The 23,715-nt window shown below is 33.7% G+C and overlaps 2 protein-coding genes across 4 annotated transcripts; one reads left to right on the forward strand and one right to left on the reverse strand.

Moving 5' to 3' along the window:
* On the forward strand, positions 1–7,281 carry LOC106074833 (uncharacterized). The gene is made up of 4 exons (XM_056034501.1): positions 1–135; positions 3,694–3,766; positions 4,044–4,151; positions 6,059–7,281. Exons 2-4 carry the CDS (start codon positions 3,751–3,753, stop codon positions 6,760–6,762), a joined length of 828 nt encoding a protein of 275 aa, XP_055890476.1. The 5' UTR covers positions 1–135; positions 3,694–3,750; the 3' UTR covers positions 6,763–7,281.
* Positions 7,282–12,993: 5,712 nt separating this feature from the next.
* Positions 12,994–23,561, reverse strand: LOC106074787 (oligoribonuclease, mitochondrial-like). Of its 3 annotated transcripts, none has more exons than XM_013235631.2 (7): positions 23,465–23,561; positions 18,187–18,407; positions 15,785–15,868; positions 15,611–15,688; positions 14,508–14,728; positions 14,228–14,281; positions 12,994–13,412 (listed from the first exon to the last, which is right to left on the reverse strand). In XM_013235631.2, coding segments are annotated over exons 1-7 (729 nt in total). In that variant the 5' UTR covers positions 23,466–23,561; the 3' UTR covers positions 12,994–13,342. The 3 variants fall into 3 exon arrangements, with proteins under 3 accessions (XP_013091085.2, XP_055869484.1, XP_055869472.1); XM_056013509.1 differs by having other exon boundaries at positions 18,187–18,304; positions 23,465–23,559; XM_056013497.1 differs by lacking the exon at positions 23,465–23,561 and adding an exon at positions 19,558–19,585.
* Positions 23,562–23,715: the final 154 nt, after the last annotated feature.

The following is a 23,715-nucleotide window of genomic DNA, read 5'->3' on the forward strand; positions in this document are numbered from 1 at the left end:
TTGAGCATGCGCATTAGTATTATAGTACTTCAGCATCAACCATCAGTATAAAGTAGGATTGTATAATTGTTTGGACTTCACGTGTTTGCTGACTTGGCTCAAGATATAGAGACTAGATCTTAGACACATAAAACGGTAAGCCAAATTTGTTTTTTAACGATTCCGCTCGCACATTATTTTGGCAATAAACAAAAACCTATGTGGATGGACACGGTTGGTAACGCAGGGAAAAATCGGGTTTGATTGTTGTAATTTTTCAAAGTGTAATTAAAAAAAATAATAATTTAACATTGTCTTGAAGTATATAGATCCATGTACAATTTATATTCTATATCTTGAACACACTTGCCTCTCACTTGCGTCAGCAGGTATTCCCTGAGTTGATTCATCATATAGGTAAATAATAACTTAGACGTCCAGGAACATTTTGCACACCATCTTGTTGTTCTATTATCAATTATGATGTAATCATAAGACTGCTGTTTAAGTTACAACTTCATTTTATTGACATGACAAGAAAGTGAAAAAACTAACAGGAGACTTGAATACACACTAACAACAGACTTGAGAAAAACATGCGAGCACGTGAACAGACTGAACAGTAGGACAAGGGAGACAACAAGTAAACAAACACACACACACACACACAACATACATACACATAAATACACATATAAATGTAACAATTGTAAATCTGGATTTATAGGCCTACATTAAATTTTTAATACTACTAGTAAATTTATAAATTCACTTAACCAGTTGTTTTCTTTTTTTTTTTTTTTTGGGCCGGGTTGGGGGGGGGGGGGGGGAGAATATGGATGGCGTAAAATTTGTTCCTTTTTTAAAAACTTATCACTAGATTGTTATTAAGAGTAAAAACATCGCTTTAAAAAAATCATACATTTCTTAATGAATGAATTGTCTTTAAAAAATAAATCAGATAGAGACAAAGATAAGGCACATTTATAATTTCATGTGAGGACAAATGTTCCTTCTTCTTCCCTAGTGCCATTAGAGCATGGAATAGGTTGCTTGAATCAGCCAGTGAGCAAACCAATGACTTGGCAGAGTTAAAGTTTCTAACAAGTTTGATTTATTTAACATATGATAGCAATATTACGCGCAGGATTTAATAAAATTATTTTATCTTTTGAAGGGACGTCTGTAATGTTTTTAATAAGATAACTCATTCACAAGTTGTTTTTTTTTTTTTTTTTTTTTTGTTTAGATCTAGATATAGGCCTATATATATATTAATTTGCGTATCATTAAATAGTCACCGATCTTGTTTATTAGAAACAATAATGTTATAAGAAAAGCAACGCGTGAATGAAAAAATATAATGAATGTAGCTATATAAATCCAATAAAGAGTTGGGCAACTTTTTTGTATCAAAACATTTGACAATATATACTTTTATAAACTAGATGTAGAGCTAGGTGTACATTATTGTTTGATCATGATCTCTGATACTTTATAGTGTGTATATATAATTGCTTACTAAATACTAGTAAATATAGTTTATTAGACCAATACAATATGTATAGGCCTACAATTCTCTAGATTTATAAATGAATTGAAAGTAGGTAATATTTTTAAAATGTGTATATTATCATGATAGTAATGTCAAATAAACAAGAAAGTAAAATATTAAATATTGAATTCTCAGTGATCTAAAATTAAAGATAGAGTTAAAATAGAGTTTATTTATTCAATATTAATATTATTAGTCAAAAGTCAACATTTATTTTTATCTAGCGCTACAAGTACATGATCTCATAACGCGTTGCCTTGGTAAATATAGGTGACGACAACGCGATTTAAAAAAAAAAAGTTATAACTAACTTGAAAGCGTTAATCTTATTGGTTCAATAATATTTTCAGTTTAATTGTATGTAGTTCTAGAAGCAAAGAAGTGATATAGGCGAGAGGCATATAGGCCTATATATATATCACTAGATAATATAACATACACTAATCCACTTCTACTTGATCATTTCTAGATCCAGAATGGTTAGAGGTAGGGAAAAGACGATATTATTAGATTTACTGACTCCCATTTCTATTTGACAAAAAATTCGAATGTGCCTTGTATTCATTATTTATATATAGTAACTAGCCATAGGCCTATATTTCCCTCGGGTCTTCATTTTTGTACCATTGATATAGTCACTGATATAGTGTATTAGAAACAATTAAACAAAATAGTAATAAGTAAAGCGAATGCTTGATGTTTAAAAGTAGTATGAATGGAGCTATTAAAATAGCTAATCCATCTAAAACACATTTTTTATACATTGAAATCAACTAGTTTTGAGGTCTTAATCATTTATGAATTATTTTTTTCTGAATAAGAATAGATGTCAGTTTTTTCTTCAAACACTTCGCTGTTGACATTGTTTGTGTTTATAAATGACGTCACACCAAGGCCGTTGGTCCTCTCCCTTCCCTAACAACAATTTGCTTGTACTTGTACCTCCTCTTCCCCTTGAATGAGCCCCTCCCCGAAATACCATTCAACAAGGCTTTTGGTCAAAAAAAGTTGTAGGCCTCCATTTACAAGGTCAGCCAATCGCTAGTGGCTATCTCCTTGTGACATTATTATTCTTGTTACTGTTGCATTTCCAACAACGATGTGGTTTTAGGCGATCATCAATCTTTTCTAGCCCCTGCCCCTCCACTGGAATGTTCCTGTACCGGGAATACAATTGAGCCATTCATCAAGGTCCTTGGTCAAACAAGTTATAGTCCTCTATTTACCCACCACCTGGGAGCCCCTTCAGTCGTACCACTGTGCCTCAAATGTCTCAAAGATTAAATAAGCTGCCGACTTTACCAAGATGACATTGACTTCAGTTGAACAATGACAGACTTCTCGAAGCGTGTTTATTCTCTAGCCATCTTTATCGCCAGTTAAAAAATCTCAGTAATGAACAAGCTGTCAAGAAAAACAAACCAAAAAAAAAACACTCGAGAGTAATGGCGAGAGGCCTAAATTAAGATTTACTTACCACTCTCGCAATATGAAATGAAACAAAATGTTTATAAAAATCGTAACATTCTTCTTATTGACTAACTAATTCTCACGCTTGCCGTGGACAAAAAAATACGAAGATATAGAAAAAAAAAATTGCACGCTATTAGAGACTTGTACCACTGACACTCGGAACTAAAGTCTGATACTCTAACGACTGAAATAATTGTGCAAAATTTCAGCTTGATCTGAGATTGGATGTGGGAGAAATAACGTGTACAAACTTTTGGCCAGGCAGACAAACAGAGTGAGTTGATAGAAGCTTGGTGAAAACACACGTGATCATATGATTTATAGAAAAAAAATGGCGAGACCTCCATAGTGTTTCTGGCATTTTTGAGAAGGCCTTTGGTGACATTATTTCCTTTTACGCTATTTAAATCCGAGTTTTCACATTTTTGACCTAGTTGTGCCATGTTGTTCAGTATTTGCAGATAGCCAGATATTAATTTAGACAATCAAAACAAAACATAGCTTAAATATTATTTGTCATCGGTTTGATCCGGTGGGGTCTGACTCTTGATTTTGTAATCTTTTTTTAATTGTAAGTATTTTCTTTGTATTTTTGGAAATGTCTGCATATAACATCTGTTAAACTTTCTTTATTCTTTGCAAATAAAACGCCTTTAATGTTCTTTTTTTTCCCAATTGTGTTACAGGCACTGACTGAGACTATTTAACATTAGTTTTGTAGTCATCTTTATAACTCTAAAGAAATGTCCTTTCTGCTCGGTAAGCTTTCGTGTTTATAAATAGATTGTGTTTTATATTGTACACGTGCAACATTGTAATATTTGTTGAAACTTGTTTGCACTCTAGTTAGTTGTTGTTGTTTTTTTTTTTAATTAAACATTTACACTTATTGTAGGCCTATTTGAATTTAGGCTCTTGTCGGTTCCGCTAATCATTAACATTAGTGACAAATCTAACATATCTACCTTCTCATATTAAGTAATGTAAGCTCTGCAAGACATTAAAAATGTATTTTTTGTTTTTTCTCTTTTGCAAGATGTTTTAAAGAAGTGGCTCAACTTGTTTGCAAGTGCTGTTGTAATCCTTATCCAAAGATGCCTCGGTTGTTACGATTCTGAACTGGAAGCGTTTAAGAAAAGTCTAAGTATGTGGAATTTATAAATAGCTCAATCTTTTATGTTCTAAATCTTTATCATTTTTCACAATACCTCTATTCAAGTCAGAACTTCATGGAACCTGAAACCAGCCAGAAACCAGCCTAGACGCTGATCTCAAAAGCGGCTATAACGATTTTCGTAAAAATTTGGTTGATGTATATTGCTGAGAAAATAATTACTAGCTCGTTGGCCACAAGGGGAAAACTCTAGTTTGATCGTTATAATCTTTCAAAGTAAAAAAATAAATAAATGTAAATTTGGCTTGCCTAGACTTAGATCTAAACTATCTAGATCCAACTATCGCGTTCTTCAAAGGACTATCGCGTTCGGGAGTTTCCGAATGTAGGGCATTATTGATTCAAGAGTATAATAAATTAATGTTTCGGTAAATTTTACTCATTGTCTTCTGTGTCTAGATTTAGAGGTATATATTTGGAATTATTCAATTAAAAAAAAACATGGCGTAGTCAGCCGTAGTGTACCGATATTGTGCGATAACTGAGTAAATTTATAGTTCCTTCAATTTTATTGAAGTTTATTAAGCTTTGCTGATATTTTTACGTAAATCTTACATAGATTACATCTGGATCAAGACTAGATCAGAAGTTTAGGACTAGTGTTAGATCTAGATGATTTCTAGATGTCCATATAATGAACCATCGGACTGGCTATATAGGCAAATGCCCGGTGGGCTTATACTCAATTGGGCCGGTAGGGCCGCAGAAAGGGCTACATGAATGCCATTAAATTGTTATAAGATTTAAAACATTCTCCCTAAAAAATAATACTTTGAGCGTCGTGATTTTGTTATTCGCTGGCCAAATCAGCAACATCGTACTTTCAAGCTGCATAGGGTGACATGGGTTCAATCCCCGGTTTGAACCCTATATGATTTTACTTTTTTTTTTTTAAATTATTTTATTATATTTCGAGTTTAATAATGGAGGTATTGTCTTTTTTTTTTAAATGTATTTTTAATTTTGTTTTGATTCACATTGCTCAGTACTGTGTTTCTACACTAATTGTAAGTTGTTCTCCCTTTGATCTTAATGAAACTGTCCAGCTAAAATCTTTATTTCTAGTGTTGGAGATTGTAATATAATTCAATGTCAAAATCTTAACATCTTACAGCGTATATTGCGTATCATATAAATTATGATTATACTTTCGTTTAATTATTTTTTTTCATTATTTATAAAATAAGTAATAATATTAAATTTGGTCTGATCAAGGCCGTATTGTACAGGAACTTGTGTAAATAAATGTATTAATTATGTTAAAAAAATTATTAAAGATTAAAAGGAAAAATACTAGTTTCTTTTTTGTAAAAGGTAGAAAAGAGTATCCCAGATTTAAAAAATAAATGTATTCTAGAGTTTGCAAATTGAAATTATACTAAATGGAGATTATGGTTGAGCGATTGAACAATAATAAAGCTTGTCTTCGAGTCCGGAGATTGAGGAATGCAATATTTCCATGTATGACCAGCTGAGCTGTTATAAGAACAATAGGTGATATTCTTGGACAATCTTGGAAGTCGTTTACCAGACTCGCCTCATTGTCGTCGCGCTAACACGTGACTAGATTTCACAAGTACTGAAATAAAATGTTTATGCTACTTAGTTTAAAAAAAGGATAAAGAATATGGGCTGGTTTAAATAGGTCTTTAGTGTGTCTATCATGGGCTGGTTTAAATAGGTCCTTCGTGTGTCTGTTATCAAAAAAGGTAATAAAAAAAAGGTGTCCGTTTGCCGAATAGTAAATGACCGAGGAGAAGACTACAAGTATAACTCTTATTGAAGACGCTTGTTAAACCCAGAATAAATTGTTTATATCTTTTAAAGTTTGTTTTATTTAGAAGATAATAAATTAACTATCAGTATTTGTATTCCAGACGTTGAAGTAGATTTTGAAGGCTCAGAAGAAACGTGTACGACGAATCCAGGTCATAAAAACTTCATTCCTATTACAGAACTGAAGGCATCACATTTTCCTGTCAAGTACCGAAATCAAGACTTACTAAAAACAGTCAAAAGTTTAGGTGATTTAACAGTCAAAATCAGTGTTTCGGTTTTAGGAAGAGTCAAAACCGGAACTGGTAAAATTTTTTGTGTCACGAAAAATACATCCAATTGTAAGAACTCAAGAAACCCCAGACAAACTTGGTGGGAGATAGAGGTCCTGACATCGACACATGTAGTGAAAACTGATGACGAGGCTAGAAACTCCAAGTGTAGGCTTTTTTACGACACTGAAAACAGCTCTTTGGTCAGCGTTGAAGGTTTGACAGTCATACAGTCACTAAATAGTGACAACTGTAGTCTCATTTGTGTTACTTGTGATGAAGAATTAGCCAACCGGCTTAATCAATTGGTCAATAACTTCATTGTTCTCTATGAAAGAACGTTTGATAGATTTTGGAATCCCAAAAAAAAACATAAACCAGTCATCATAGTATCTCATCCTCATGGTGCCTCCAAGAAAGTGTCTATTGGTAAGTCTGGTAAAACAATAAAAGTCTCTAATAATTATAGTGCTTTAACGTACACAATAGACACATGTCCAGGAAGTACCGGGGCATATGTATACACCTTGTAGGATGTTATATCCCCTAGAATCCTAAATTGTTGAATAGGAATCTTGATAGTTTACAAAGGTGGCTTTATTTCGATTGCAAAATCCATCCAAGCATTAATCATAATAATTTATTAGTGATGAAATGGTTGTATTATTGGTGTTATAAAATTTAGTTAAAACTCCTATGTTTTATTTTCCCTCTATGCTTTTTGTTAATGCTTATCTACTTTTGTAATTCCTTCATGTAGCATATGCTACTTTACTAATTTGTAATCAGCTGTTGAAACACTGCGCTTGCCATTAATAACATCGACATCTGAACTTCATTTGTTTAATGAAAATTTTTAAGAATCGTTCTGTTATGCTCATTTTGTGAGTGTGCTTGTGCATTTTATTAATTTTGCCACAATATTGTTGTTTGCAATATTTGTGTACAATTGTATGTAAATATATAAATGATTGCTAGAGTCTATGTATTTTCTTTAATGTAATATTGCTTTCACTATCCTACATAGTAAGAATGTTTGTAAAGAAACAGAAATGTTTGTAAAGAAACAGAAATGTTTTGTTTACTCAATCTCTTTTGTCTTTAATAGAATTTGTTTTCATAAGAAAATATGATTTTCACGTTTTCTGTATTTGCGTTTATTGTATTAATTATAGTACTAAGTAGGCCCCTAGTAACGCGGAGTTGGACAATTGTAATTTACATTTTGTTAGGACCAGTAAATAATTGTATCTGTCAAAAACTGATAAAGTAAAGTTTCCCTTCAGACCATGTGGTCGATAGGGCAGATGATGTAAAGGTCACCTGTATCTGTGGCCTATGGTTAACGAGGGTGTCATGTGGCCAGCACAATGACCAACCGCCTTTACTAATCCCCAACTAATGTCGGGTACCCATTAGAGTTTGGTGGACTCAGAGGCGCCCAAAGATCACGAAATTAAAAATGCCAGTCTTCACTAGGATTCAAACCCGGGACTCCAGGTTCGGAAGTCAAGCGCTTTACCCCTCAGCCACCGCGCCTCCCAATAACTGATAACAGTTCTCAAATTTTTCCCAAATTTTGAAAGTTTTTAAAATCTCCCAGTCTGTGTTCTATAGGGTATATTTCTGCAAGTGTAAATGGATGGCTGCCTGGTTGTGCAAGTGTAAATGGATGGCTGCCTGGTTGTGCAAGTGTAAATGGATGGCTGCCTGGTTGTGCAAGTGTAAATGGATGGCTGCCTGGTTGTGCAAGTGTAAATGGATGGCTGCCTGGTTGTGCAAGTGTAAATGGATGGCTGCCTGGTTGTGCAAGTGTAAATGGATGGCTGCCTGGTTGTGCAAGTGTAAATGGATGGCTGCCTGGTTGTGCAAGTGTAAATGGATGGCTGCCTGGTTGTGCAAGTGTAAATGGATGGCTGCCTGGTTGTGCAAGTGTAAATGGATGGCTGCCTGGTTGTGCAAGTGTAAATGGATGGCTGCCTGGTTGTGCAAGTGTAAATGGATGGCTGCCTGGTTGTGCAAGTGTAAATGGATGGCTGCCTGGTTGTGCAAGTGTAAATGGATGGCTGCCTGGTTGTGCGCCGGACTGTCGTTCGAACTTCTTGATAGTCCGAGACCTTTCGTTATAGAAAGCCTGAACACCGACTTGCAACGTCACAACCTGTGGGCAGTTTAATAATCATCTTTATTATCCATAAGGAAATTTGTCTTACACTTTGTGCATTACACCAAACAAAACATTATAAGTATAGAAAACCCAAAGATACATTCACACCAGACTCACTCATAATTTACATGTGAAATGTTTATATCAGATAGTTGAATTTTATTTAATGATTTGATAGCCATGGGGGAAAAAAAGAGTTTTTGTGTCTTTTTGTCTTTGCTATTGGTGTCCTGTATCTCTTTTAGGATGGTAAAATCAACAGCAAATTAAGACAATTTGTTGTCCATTTTGAACGCTCACTGTTGATATATGACGTCACATCCCAGGCCGTTGTTGTCATCCTCTCCATTTCCCAAACAACAATCAGCTTGTACTTGTCCCTCTTCTTCTCCTTCAATGAGCCCCTCCCCTCGGACTACCATTCATAAGGTTTTTCGTTCAAACAAGTTGTCAGCCAATCGCTAGTTATTATCATTCTCGTTACTGATGCATTTCTTAACAAAGCTTAGGTCTATATCAACTCTTGTATCAACTCTTATATCAACTCTTCTATCAACTCACTCTGTCTGTCAGGTGCAAATGTAAACGTGATTTCTCCCACCTCCCATTCTCAAGCTGAAATGTCCTACAATTATATATTGTCGATGACTTAACACACACATCAATAGAAAAATATCAAATGAGTTATTTCATTCAATTATTTTGTTGTATATAGAAAACGGAGATAAATCTTTCAGTATTGATAGAAATAGAGGCTTTAAAAAAATATTTTGCTACACACTGCTGTCCTTGGCCCATTCTAATCGGAGGTAGGCCTACAATCTGTTTTAAAATGAAGGTGATCAGCACGCTTTTCTTTTTTCTTGACCCTCTCCCCTCCCACACCAACTCTCCTTTGTAAGAAGACCAGGTGGTTCATTACAGTCATGGCCATACACAAATTCGTCACTTTGGTCAGACAAGTTGTTTGCATATGCCTACCTGTACCGGTTCCACGACAATGTGTTCACAGTGTTATGGCACGTATAGGAATTCGTTTTTTGTTTCATAGTGAGGGAAAGTTTTGACTTAGAGACAATGACGCGACTAGTAAAAACAAGGATTTGAGGAAGAAGAGCGAAATGTAAACAGACTACTTTTGACGGCTTTAGAGAAAGGCAGGTTTTATGGACGTAGAGGTTTAGCTTGACGACATTCGACAGTTCCCTTCGTTACTATTAAACCACTTGTTGGACATTCACTACTAGGGTCGACTGACTTGTAGTGTTGGCCTTTTGCCTGTGTTCTTTGATTTCTTTATTTGAGTGTTACCTCTGTTTGACTTATCTACATACCACACAGCGCGGAAGCGCCTAACAACAGACAAATCGGTCATGTTCACATCTGTTTGTAAAATAAAATGTTTTACATGTCTCGGATGTTCCTTCAGAGTTGAAGGTCTAAATGACGAGGGATCGGAGCGAGGAGGGTTTGATTCCTGGAACATCGAGAAGTCAGAACGACAGTCCAGCATGAAAACCGCACGACCAGGCAGCCATCCTGAAGTCTATATATTCATAACACTAATCTATCTATAATATGTAGCCTGTACTTCGTTGCGTGGTTAGTTTATTATAGTATAGGTTGTGATGTTGCTTGTTCAGACTGTCTTGAGGTCAACTATGGATGACTGTTGAATTTCAACCAATTACTCTGCAAGCGTTTGGGTGTAATTGTTCGGGTGTATTCCGTGTAGTTGAATAACAAGTCAGATAAACAAACAAACATCTGTTGTAACTAGTGAAGAGATGTAGTCAACACTGATGAACAACTTCACATAGATTTATTCTAATAAAAAGGCCACAGTAGAAGTCTCTGTCACTAAACACGTTGTTACCCTGGAGTATTCTATCGCTAACTGATTTTCCGGTCTCTAACCCAACATATCCCAAACGTCACTAGTCCCGTTCAATATGCGTCTTCTATGGTGCGTCGCTAAATAACTAAACTATATAAATAAGGTGTCTAACAAGGTATAGAATACAATATAGTATTATAGATTTATATTTGGAGAGCTAGATGGGGCTACTAGATCTACATCTCTGGTCGATCTGGTTAGATCATAAAATAATAATAAGGCCTACTAATTATTATTCTTAATTATAAACAAGGTTACAAAGACAGTTTGTGTGGAAACTCAAAATCAAAAGGCAGGTTTCAATATTTTCAGAAAAAAAGAGACTTGCTCGTGTCGAGAGTGTTAGCGATACAGTTGTATTGTTCGACTAACGACTTGATACCTCTGGATACCGAGATTTATTAATGCTATGGTTATTGCTTGTTAATATTCAATGACTGATGGTTATGAAGATTTAGCTAAATCCTAGGTGTCACTTACAAAGACCGCATCACGAATGAAGAGATTAGAAACATGATTAATTCAGCAATTGGACTCCACGATGACCTGCTAACCACTGTCTAAAAACGTTAGCCCAAACTATGACCACGTCACAAGTGATTTTTATTTTAGTGAGTACTAGGCCCCCTATATATTTAGTTTATTCAGTACTGCCTGCGGTCACAAGACAATTTACATTAGTTTACTGACAATTTAATTTTGAATGGTTTTAAATGCTGATGAAGAATCAGTAACTATAACAGCAACTGCTACTAAAAGAAAAATTAAGGACTAAATAGATGGTTTCTGCACATCGGTATCAAATAAGATACACTGCTTTATTGCTGCATTAGTGTGCCCAAAGAGTACAACGTCAAACGACATTACCAAAAAAAAAAAAAGGCTTATGACGCCTACACCAGGAAAATGAGAGATGACAAGCTACTGGAACTGAAAATAAGTTTAAAAAGGCAACAAACAGTATTAAGTATTTGTTAAACTGAACAACGAGAGTGAGTCTGCAGTGAAAGCGAGCTACATTTTGTAACACGTAGCCTAATTGCAAGACAGTAAATCCTTTAATGAATGTGATTTTATTAGGGAGTGTGTCGTTAAAGCTGCCCAGTTGATATTGCAGTACAATTTATCTTTGGTAAAGCTAGCTAGACTAGTAACCAACCATAATTGGGGGCTAGAAATGGTGTTGGTCATTGGCTAATATGCATGATTAAATGCATGACGCGTAGGACGTAATCTTCTTTTTTGAAGTAACGTCTCTATTATATAAGATAAGATAAAAGCTGCTTTAAAAAAAAAAAAAGAGCCTGATGCTAATTTTAAATTTGTTCATTTTCAAAGCAACATTCACCAAGAAACATTATGCGCAAAGCCATAACAGTTCCAACATATGCTAAGACCAGTTTCAGTCGCTATCAATTTTACACGTGATCGAGGCTTAAAGCAACGCCAGAAAGTCCACCATGAAGGGGGCCAACCTCAGTGTCCGGTTAGCTGGAGTGAGGCAAATCCCCATGGTTAGCGATGCCCTCATATGCTTATGGCAAGTGGACCCTGGACTGAGGCGCAGTGCGTGATGTACACGGTGTGATCCCCTCTCGCGGTTTATGGCAAGTGGACCCTGGACTGAGGCGCAGTGCGTGATGTACACGGTGTGATCCCCTCTCGCGGTTTATGGCAAGTGGACTCTGGACTGAGGCGCAGTGCGTGATGTACACGGTGTGATCCCCTCTCGAGGTTTAGGATTGGATAGGTGGGAACCCTCACAGGACTAGGGGTGAAGATATCCTGGTTGTTTCCTGGATACAAGCTTTTCCAGCGATCAATCAGAATAATGGCACATATTCCCTACTGGACTTTATCAATCAGAATAATGGCACCTATTCCCTACTGGACTTTATCAATTAGAATAATGGCACCTATTCCCTACTGGACTTTATCAATTAGAATAATGGCATCTATTCCCTACTGGACTTTATCAATCAGAATAATGGCACCTATTCCCTACTGGACTTTATCAATTAGAATAATGGCACCTATTCCCTACTGGACTTTATCAATTAGAATAATGGCACCTATTCCCTACTGGACTTTATCAATCAGAATAATGGCATCTATTCCCTACTGGACTTTATCAATCAGAATAATGGCATCTATTCCCTACTGGACTTTATCAATTAGAATAATGGCATCTATTCCCTACTGGACTTTATCAATCAGAATAATGGCACCTATTCCCTACTGGACTTTATCAATTAGAATAATGGCACCTATTCCCTACTGGACTTTATCAATTAGAATAATGGCATCTATTCCCTACTGGACTTTATCAATTAGAATAATGGCATCTATTCCCTACTGGACTTTATCAATCAGAATAATGGCATCTATTCCCTACTGGACTTTATCAATTAGAATAATGGCATCTATTCCCTACTGGACTTTATCAATTAGAATAATGGCATCTATTCCCTACTGGACTTTATCAATTAGAATAATGGCATCTATTCCCTACTGGACTTTATCAATTAGAATAATGGCATCTATTCCCTACTGGACTTTATCAAACATATACAATTAATGATTAGGATTGTCCATCATTATAAAGATTACGAGTGCAGTAGTTCACTTGGCTAGACTGACTTAAATGTGACCTAAATATTATGCAAATTCTATCTGCCAGAAGGAAAATAAAAGTCTATCAAGTTTGTATATTATCTTTGAATAGATTTAATAATTACAAAAAACATTTACAAATTAAAATAAAACATGTTTAGTAATGTTTTAAATAGATGTGAAATGTTTTCAATAACAATAAACAAAATATAACAATATACAGATAACAATAAAAAAGATATAACATTTTATGGTTACGAAGGTCTAAAACAAATGGTTTTGTATACAAGTGTGTACAATTAGATTTGATGAAATAAAGGACTAACATCATGGAAACATTTTTTTTTTCACTTTTTTTTTTCTATTCACCTAAAATAAAACAGATTAGGCAATGTTTCTTATGATCAATCAATACTAAATAGTGATGTATTATTATTCAACTTTTAAAAATTGTTGATCTGTAATATTTTAATTCTTCAACACTTTCAAGAATGTCATCCATCGCCCTGAAAAATTTTTTTAAAAATTTTAGAGGTAAAAACAATCAACAAGCAAAAATGTCTTGTTTTTTTTTGAAATCACAAGCTACACACCAATCCTTTATAATTTGTCTTACATAGCAGTTGTTTTTATTTGTAACTGAAAGTTATACAGTGATTCTCTAACCCTTACTAATGACATGACACAATCAGAAAGACATCAACAATGCTGAAGTCAGAAGAAATATACGTCAAATATTAAAATCCCAGCTAACTTTTAAATAAAATAAAATTTGTAAATTTAAATAAAATGCCAGGGTCACTAATAAACTGCTCAGTAGCCAATGATTTGACAAACAATTAGAGCTTATTAGATCAATGTTTTTAATGCGACTGCAACTTTCTTTAGATGAAAGAACCTGATAAGGCTCACTGTAAATCAATCAACTGTTTTAAATTACATGAAACTGCCTCAAAATATATAAAATACTATTGTTGTAGATTACATGAAACAGCCTTAAAGTATATGAAATACTACTGTTTTAAGTACTCGTGAAAGAATATTATTCTGATGTGTCATCTTGATGTGATGTTCATTTAACACATTCATTTAATTATTGGCAGTAATGTAATCTCTTTTCAACTCCTACGCCCCACCTCTTTAGTTATGCTCACTTTTTATCAACATTTAAAGTTGTAGTAAATTAATTAATTTTAAGAGGTCATTTATATTTTTTGTACAATAAATTAAGTTCTGCTATACTTCTTACAAGCTTAAGCTTTGAATAAAATCTTAGAATATAACAATTACTTAAAAAATATAAATTAAATATTAGTCTAACCTGTGGGATGATTTTTTGGTAGGAGCAGATTCATAATTCTGTGGATACCAGCGTCTGCAACAAAAAATTGCATTCTTAGAATGATTTGTAAGATAACCTTGTGTTTGTAAAATACTGGACACTATTCAACTGGGTTTTGTTTGATAACCTAGCCTACTGTGCCATTCAGATATTCTTTTAATTGTTGTTGTTTTATACAATTAAATTTAAAGCACAATAATTTAAGACATTCATGTGAAAATTATATTAAGAAAAATTAAAACTACTTCTGTTCACTTACCTACATATTTCTTTCACAGTGCTGACATCTATAATTCTATAGTGTAAGTGTTGAGTTAAAGAAGGCATATATTTCTCTAGAAATAGTTTGTCCATGTATACTGAGTTCCCAGCCAAAGGACATGTTCTTTCTTCTGTGTGTTTTCTTAAGAAATCAAGAATGCGACGCTCAGCTTCAGCAGTACTGATTTGACTTTTTCTTACTGCCTCTGTTAATCCTGACTAAAAAAAAATATTTAGTCGTTTTGGTGTTAAAATGATACAGAAATAGAATGTATTCATCCATTGCTAGTGCATACCAAATAGGCAAAACTGAATGAAAAGATTTCTTATGTACATTTGTTTAATAAGTAAGTAACATCATAGACATGGAGTTGAAATGTAATAGAAAGATTCTAGGCATCACCTAAAGGCTGCATCACTAATGAGGAAATTTGAAACAGAATTACAATGGCCAATTGGCCCCATGATGACCTGCTCACCACAGTAAAAAAACGCAAATTTAAACAGTATGGCCATATTACGGATCCTCAGGGCTTCCAGCAGGAAACTACCAGAAAAAAGAAAGATAGGCAGAGACAACGATTCGAAGAAAAGATCAAAGTATGGATAGGCATATCAATGAAAGAGACAAACAACAAATAAAACTTATTTGATTAATGCATATCATTGAAAGACACTAGTCAAGGCAAAAGACAGATGAATGGAGAAAAACATCCCCCAAACTAAGGGATATATGTAGATGAAAGTGAACATGAAAAGGTGCCAAACACATTGTGTACATAGAAAAACAAAATATTTGCCAGATTTTTAAAACTAAACTAGCATCTTCGATTATCTTTTTCTGGCATCAGAAATTGAACATAAAGTAATCAAGAAAATTTATATGAAATTTGGTAACATTAAAATATATATGGTAGGGTATTACTAAACAAAAAATAATAGAAAAAAAAAAGAATCATTTCGCATTATCTGTATAACATTGCTCGTAATTTTTTTTTTTTTGTTCATACAAACTAGATGTAACCTAGTAACAGGTTTGAAAGATAAGCAATGTTGATATAATATTGTGCAACCTAGAGATAAAAACATGTAAAGACATACTTGTCCATGCTGATTGGTGCACCATTCTCCCATATTGTTTAAAATTTCATCACTCTGGTTTATCACAAGGTCCTCACCCTATAATACAAAATGGTAAGATACAACTTTTTAATTTAAGCTTATATATATATATATCAAACAAAGGAATCAGTAAATTAATTTACATTCACCAACCTGAGCAATAAGTTGAAGGTCACCATCTGTTACCAAACAAGCAATTTCTATAATTCTGTCTTTGTCAACATCCAAACCAGTCATCTGTAATTATATGAATTAATTATTTTTTTTTACAAAAAAACCCAACAAAATACAAGTTTGAAAATATTATGTAGATATTATACATATTTTGAAAAATAAAAATATTGTTTTTTACTGGCTACATTCAAAAGAAAAAAATAATTTGAAACATACAAAAAGATATTTTGTTCAAAATAGTCTATAAGAGAAGTGGTATGTAGATTTATTAGTCAGTATTCAATAACAGTGTACTGTACTAAAAAGGAATAATACAAAATATTAAATAACAGAAAAATATAAAAAATATGTAAAAAAAAAACAAAGCTTACAATGAAAGTAATTGCATCCCTGCTTTCAATTGGTCATTTAATTGTATGTGCGATTAGAAATATTTTTACCAATTGTTTTTGTTTAGCTTTTAGCTTTATCAATGTAATATGATCAGGGCCGCCGCTACCTATTGTGCGATGTGTGCACCGCACGCAGGCGGCCGAAGGCAAGGGGCGGCCAAATCCTTACTTCAAAGTTATCTTTTTTTGTGTGTAAATATTAGTTTATTTTAAAAGAAATATTTTAATTTAATTTTGATAATTTAATTGAATACATTGCATAGTTCTAATTATTATTGCCCTTGAAAACATAAAAAAAGCAGCAACGACATTTTAAATTCTTCTATTTAAATTAAAAGTGTTAAATAATGTATTACATTATATGTTTATTATTTTATTTAAACAAGAACTTCTAGTAAAAATGTATTGATTTTATTTTTCATGTGAAATATTTACTTTTGATTATTTAAATGATTAGTAATAAGTGTTCAACTGTTAACACTTGCACCTTTACATCCTGCATCTACATACAAAAAATAAGAAACTCCAAAATAAGAAACTTTTTGTTCTAGAAAAAAATAAGGGGCGGCATTTTGTATTTCGCACACATGCGGCCACAACCCTGGCGGCAGCCCTGGCTATGATCCTATCCATTGTCTGGATCAGTTATGAAAGGGGGAGGAAAGAAAGGGGTATCTTGGTGAATATTTAGATGATCGTTTTTTTAAAGGCATAAAAAAAATGTTCACTCAAGGCTCAAGTGTCATCAAGGGAACTAATTCAGCTTATACCACCACATCTGTCAAGTACAATTTCTTTTCCTTGTTCCATATACCATACGAAATAATTAATTACCAATAGTTAATTAACTAATTGGTTAATTTTTTAAAATTGATTATTGCGTTGTCAGGTAAAAGAAATAATTGTGAAAATTTCAGCTTAATCTGAGATTGGGTGTGGGAAAAATAATGTGTACAAACTTTTTGCAATAGATACAGTGTGAGTTGATATAAGCTTTGTAAAAATCATCAATAATATTACCAATGAAAACAAGACTTAAGTTACCAGAGAATTCGCATTCAATGGATCATTTTGGATTTAAGGGACAGTGTCAGGGCGCAAATTTGTTAAGCTGAAAGTTTCAGATTCAAATCCAGCAATAGTTGGGCTAAGAGGGTGTTAAAAATCCAGTAGCCTTTATATGCTCTACATTTGTTGCCAATAATAGAAGTGCTAAGACATTTTGCTTACCCCCTGACTCTCTAGAAGGCCTTTTAGCTACAGAAACATTTCCATGTGTCCTGTTAACCAGCTGTGTTACAAGAATGTTTTCTACTTTAGGATTCAGTTTGAAAAAGAAGCTAGTCTTATCAACCCAATTGTTACTGTTACTTGGAATGAGCTGCAGGAGAAACAGTCTTGAAGGAACATTGAGGCCAATGATTACAAATAATGTATATGTTTAATGCTTTCCTTAAATGATTAGGTTTATTAATATTTACTTATTAGCAATAGGAACTCTGTTTTATCTATCTATATATTGATTACAGCTGTCATGTACCACTAACGGGTGTGGGTGTATGTGTGTGTGTGTTAAAGCCTTGAGTTTCCTAACCGAGAGGTCTCTGGTTCAAATCTTGGTGAAGAATGGACTTTTAAACTTCAGGATTTCTAGGACATCCATGAGTTCACTCAAGTCCACTCAACATTAGTTGGGGAAAGTAAAGACAGTTGGTTGTTGTGCCCCATGACAACCTCGTTAACCATCAGCCATAGAAACAGATGAGCTTTACATCATCTGCCCTATAGATCTCAAGGTCTGAAAGGGGTACTTTACCATTATCCTGGCTGAGTTTACATTTTGGTTTCATGGATTTAGTTAAGTCTCCACAAAACTAAGCAACTGAGAGTACACCTTTTTTTAAACAAATTGTTTTAGAAATAAATAGTATGTATTAACTGTTTAATAGTTTCAATGAAAAGTCGGTTACCATATTTCAACATTATTACCTCTAAATCAATCCATATGATGGGAGTGTTTTTTGATAGCGATTCAATTCCTTTGTCTTGACATGGCATGTTAGCATTTGAGCTCATTCCCTTCACACTGGCGATTCTGTACAAGCAGCTGTTGGTTTTAGATGGTTTATTGAAAATAGTTTTAAAGTTATAAGCTGCTGCTAGACAGACTTTTGATCTGAGGCTCAAACAAATCCTTGCCACATGAGCCACTTGAAATTGTAAAGTAATATCAAGAATTACACAAAGAAACATACGTTTTATGACCCAAAAATTAATAAAATGAATGAAAGGACATGCTTAAAGTCAGATAGTTACATAATTACTATAAGCCTAAAAACTGCAATGTTCATTTTAACAGGAATATCAGTGTTCAAACAAACATAACTCAGCCTTATAAATGTGTAAATATATTTAATAATGTATCAAACTGGCATAAGAACTCTTTTGTTCCATTGGCAATTAAATTATTGAACAAAACTGTTGTACATATCATATGTAAAGTTTAAGAGGAACTGTGCAATGAATTTATATTTTGTGTTATCCTATAAATTGTTTGCTCTTATTGTTATGTGTAATACACAATTGTAAAACAAATTTCTTCATGGATAATAAAGCTTATTATTATTCAGTTTCCTTGGTTGTGATAAATAGGAGAATTAAGTTAAAATTTCAAATGAAGTGGTTGTATTAGAATTGTTTGATGCTCTTGTGCTAATCCCCTTCAATAAGCTTCTGATGTTCTGGAAGTATCTTCAACACCAAATGAATCTAGATTGAAAATCAAGCTCGGACTATATTCTTTAAGCTGCATTAAGAAGTCCTTACAAAATTAAAGTAACATTAATAATAGTTCTTTGTAGATCAGTGTTTATCAAACTTTTAATAGAGCCCCCCCCCCCGCCAAAAAAACAAAAATACTTTTGTATCCCCTCTTAATCAGCTGTGGCAGGGGAGGTGGAGGGTGCTGTAAGGAAAAGAAACTTATAGACATAATAATTATAACAGTTTTCTGAATTTTTAATTATTTTTTTTGCATAATATATATATTTATTATAGATTTGGAAACCAAATTTAAGTAATGAATTTTCATTAAAGCTGGTCCAATTAGTCTTTTTTTTTTTGGTGGGGGTGGGGGTGGGGGGGTGGGGGGGGAAGCATAATTTGGTAGATAAGTTTTATGTGTTTTATATACTAGAAAAATTTCTTTCTAGACATAGTATGGAGAGTCAGCAGACTAAGACTGCTTTATTGATCCTTATGGAAATTTGTGATTATAAGGACTCTTCTCATATACAACACAACAAAAACATACACATAAATAGAACAGACACAACATAAAGAGTTCATTCAGGGACTTACTACACACAGGCATCTTAATCCTTTTTATGTTTCCTGATCAACAAGTGGCCAGAAGCTTATCAGGGTGGTCCAGGGCTGAGCCCCTAAGCGCAAAGCATTTTCCAAAGTTCTGAGCTAAAGAAATTAATTCTACAGGCCTGTACAATGTATTTTTCTCAGATACATATTGCATTCTTCTCAGAAGAGAGCAAGACAAAAAAATAAAATAAATTAAAACTTTGGTCTAATAAAGGAGGCAGCACTTGCCATTGACCATTCAAAGTACCTATCTTATCTTATCTTATCTTATATAATACAGACGTTACTTCAAAAAAGAAGATGATTACGTCCTACGCGTCATGCATTTAGTCATGCATATTAACCAATGACTTAACCTATGGGGAACATACGACTGTAATAATAATGGGTGTGATTGCCATCTTAATGTTAAAGAAAACTTCTTGTCACTGACTTTTTTTTTTATTAGATACACATATTATGTTGTCAACATAACAATTTACAACAGTCAGGAGAACTTTGACCTTCACAAGTAGGGAAGACATTTTTTAAAATATATTCTTCAAAAAGATTTGAGTTGATATGGATCAAGACACATACTTTTCTGAAAACAGTCTAGTAGAACTATTTATTTTAAAAAGTCCTAGATTACTTAGAAGAAGCAAGATCTTAGAATGTCTCTTACTTAAACCATTTTAATATTTCAATTTTTGAAACACATTGGCAATTATATTCTAGATCTATATATATAATGTTTTTTCTCTTTGGAATTACTTAAGAATATAGTATAGATTCTAGATGATCTAGAGCAGCGGTTCTCAACCTTTTTAGCTCGGTGATCCCTTTTTACAATCCCCCACTCTGCCATGACCCCCCCACACACACACACACACATACAGCAATAGAAGAATAGACAATAACAATCCATATTTTAGGCGACCCCTGGCAAAATCGTCAATCGACCCCCATGGGGGTCACGACCCACAGGTTGAGAACTCCTGACCTAGAGTATAGTGTCTACATCAATAGGCATGTTTAGATAGAATCTCTATTACTATAATTAGACTCTACAATGAAAAATGGAAAGAGACCTAGATCTAGATTACTAGTAACTAGATATAGATATCAATTTTTTTTCCTGAAGTCAGTGAAGAATAAATTCGCCCGTTTTTTAGTCCCCCCAGTCATATTCAAATGATATTCATATATCAGAAAAGATTCAGTATTATTAATATTATATTATATACAATATAGTAGATTCTTATACCTGAACACCGACTTACGGGAACTAGGTCAAATTTTTATTTTATTTTTTTATTTGGTGAAGGTTTAACTTACAAAAAAACTGAAAGCAGATTCTTATTCTGCAACTAAAGGACTATAAAAATAGCTGTATTCCTTTGAATTACCACTCATAGTCAAGATTTTATTTTAAAATAAAGTGGGTCACTTCATGCTCCTATATATATCGTTTATAGTTTATTATTTATATACCTATGTAATCTATGTGTAGAAACAGACAGAAATAAATCTATATAAATTATATATCTATAAATTAATTATTACAATTTAATAAACATGATATTTTCAACTAGGGCGACTAGGCCACATTGCCTACATGTATTTTGTCTGTCTTTCTTTTAATTCCCATCCAAGGACCCTCTTCTTGTTTTCATAATTTGGATGTTCGTTTTGTGACACATTAACAACCCCTCCCTCCCATAGATGCTTATAATTCTTTTCATGACTCTATCCCACTTCCCTCCACTGCCTGTTTGATAGTTTGTGACACTAAACGCTTAAGTGTTTACCTCTCCTAACTGCCAGCTCATCTGGAGTGATCACATGCAGTGGGCATGGTCTCTGGCTTCAAATTAGCAGCCCGCACTTTTTCTTTCATTCATAAATTATATATTATAGATATCTCGATCTAGGTCATGCTTATTCATTGAAAAAATCATAGATTTATTCATCCCAATAATATTTCTTATTACGATTTTGCTGTGACCAATGAAGGAGAATGAGCTGAATTCATTATTATTCGTTGTACACCCCCTTATTAAATTTTATTTAACAGCTAACGGTATAAATTTGATTGGAATGTCTTTCAAAAGATGTTTGGAAGCTTATTTAGATATGCCCATCAGCCTACGATCAAACAGGCTCATAATATAGCCTTCGTCCCTTATATGGGTATGAATTGCCTGGGGCAAAAACAACAGCTTTACATACATGGTTACTGAGAATCTAAAAAACTGCCATCTGCTTTGGAAAAACGGAACAAAATTACCGGAACTTATCTAAAATTGGACATGCGCAGTCCCGAAACGTTGATTTTTGCTCCAAACATAAAAACAAATGAATTACAAACAAAAAAAGCGACCCGTTCATTGAAGGAGAATTCGACGGAGTGTCCAAAATATAAGAACCTACTATAGTAGCTTCTTATATTAGGCACAGCTCATCAAAATCTCCTTTAAGAAACACGTCGCTTTTTTTGTTTATAATTAATTTGTTTTTATGTTTGGAGCTAAAAACGATGTTTCGGGACAGTGCATGTCCAATTTTAGATAAGTTCCTGTATTTTTGTTCCGCTTTTCCAAAGCAGATGGCAGTTTTTTAGATTCTCGGTAACCAAGTATGTAAAGCTATTGTTTAAACCTCCCCCGGCAATTCATACCCATATAAGGGATGAAGGCTATATTATGAGCCTGTTTGATCGTAGGCTGGTGGATCTATCAAAATAAGCTTCCAAACATCTTTAGAAAGACATTCCAATCACATTCATACTGTTAGCTGTTAAATAAAATTTAAAAAGGAGGTGTTTCAATGAATAATAATGAATTAAACACATTCTCCTATAGTGCACAAGGCAAAATCGTAATAAGAAATATTATTGGGATTAATAAATCTATGATTTTTTTCAATAAATTAATGTGACCTAGATCGAGATATCTAGAATATATAATTTATGAATGAAAGAAAAAGTGTGGGCTGCTAATTTGAAGCCAGAGACCATGCCCACTGCAGGTGATCACGCCAGGCGAGCGCTGGTGGTGAGGAGAGGTATACACTAAGCGTGTAGTGTCACAACCTATCATACAGGCAGTGGAGGGAAGGGGGAGAGAGTCATGAAAAGAATTATAAGCATCTATGGGAGGGAGGGGATGTAACAAAACGAACATCCAAATTATGAAAAGAAGAGGGTCCTTGGATGTGAATTAAAAGAAAGAGACAGAGAATACATGTAGCCTAGTTGAAAATATCATGTCTGTTAAATTATAATAATTAACTTATAGATCTATGATTTATAGAGACTTATTTGTCTGTTTCTACACATAGATTATATAGGTAGGCATATATAGAGAGACAATATACTATAAATACATATTGCAGAAGTGAATCTACTTCTTTTAATACAATCTAAATAATTTTTAATTAACACAGATATAATTTATTAGCAATAACATAGTGGTGTTTCTTAACGGTGCTCGATGTGTGCTGAAGGAGAAAGCACAAAAACTGCGTTTATTATAGGAGCATGAAGTGACCTGATTTATTTTAAAATTAAACCTTGACTATGAGTGGTAATTCAAAAAAACACAGCTATTTTTATAGTCCTTTAGTTGCAGAATAAGAATCTGCTTTCAGTTTTTTTGTAAGTTAAACCGTCACCAAATAAAAAAATAAAATAAAAATTTGACCTAGTTCCCGAATACGGTGTGCCTAATATAAGAATCTACTATATATATAAATATAATAATATATGCCATCGGGGGACGCGTCTCCCATAGCTTGAGAAACGCCGATCTAGAATTAGATCTATTATAGGTTTATACTTATAGATGTAGACTCTGACTTCTAGAATCTAGATCTATGTTCTACCCAGAAGTGGCAGAAGGCTACTTACTAATAGATCTAGATTTGTAGATTAATTTGATCTACTCTAGATCTGCACTAGATTCTAGGTCGAATTGAACTAGAGTAGCCCAGCATTGTTATTTTTCTATTTAGAAAACCTAGGATTGGTTCTTGGAAACAACCCAGATTTTAACGCACGCTGTTCCTATAAGTAAATGTATCATAAAATGCCATAGAAAATAGAATTAGTTCTACCAGTGTTTTCTTTTTATTACACTTTTAACATTGAACGTTCTGTTT

Source organism: Biomphalaria glabrata, chromosome 1, assembly GCF_947242115.1.
Source record: "Biomphalaria glabrata chromosome 1, xgBioGlab47.1, whole genome shotgun sequence".
Lineage (NCBI taxonomy): Eukaryota > Metazoa > Mollusca > Gastropoda > Planorbidae > Biomphalaria > Biomphalaria glabrata.

What these genes read in the sequence shown, in the direction of transcription:
- LOC106074833 (XM_056034501.1), top strand. An exon ending in AGCGTTTAAGAAAAGTCTAA is followed by an intron (nt 4,152 to 6,058) that starts GTATGTGGAATT and finishes TTTGTATTCCAG; the next exon opens with ACGTTGAAGTAGATTTTGAA.
- LOC106074787 (XM_056013497.1), bottom strand. An exon ending in TCATATGGATTGATTTAGAG is followed by an intron (nt 15,869 to 18,186) that starts GTAATAATGTTG and finishes ATATAATTACAG; the next exon opens with ATGACTGGTTTGGATGTTGA. An exon ending in ACCTTCAACTTATTGCTCAG is followed by an intron (nt 15,689 to 15,784) that starts GTTGGTGAATGT and finishes TTTGTATTATAG; the next exon opens with GGTGAGGACCTTGTGATAAA.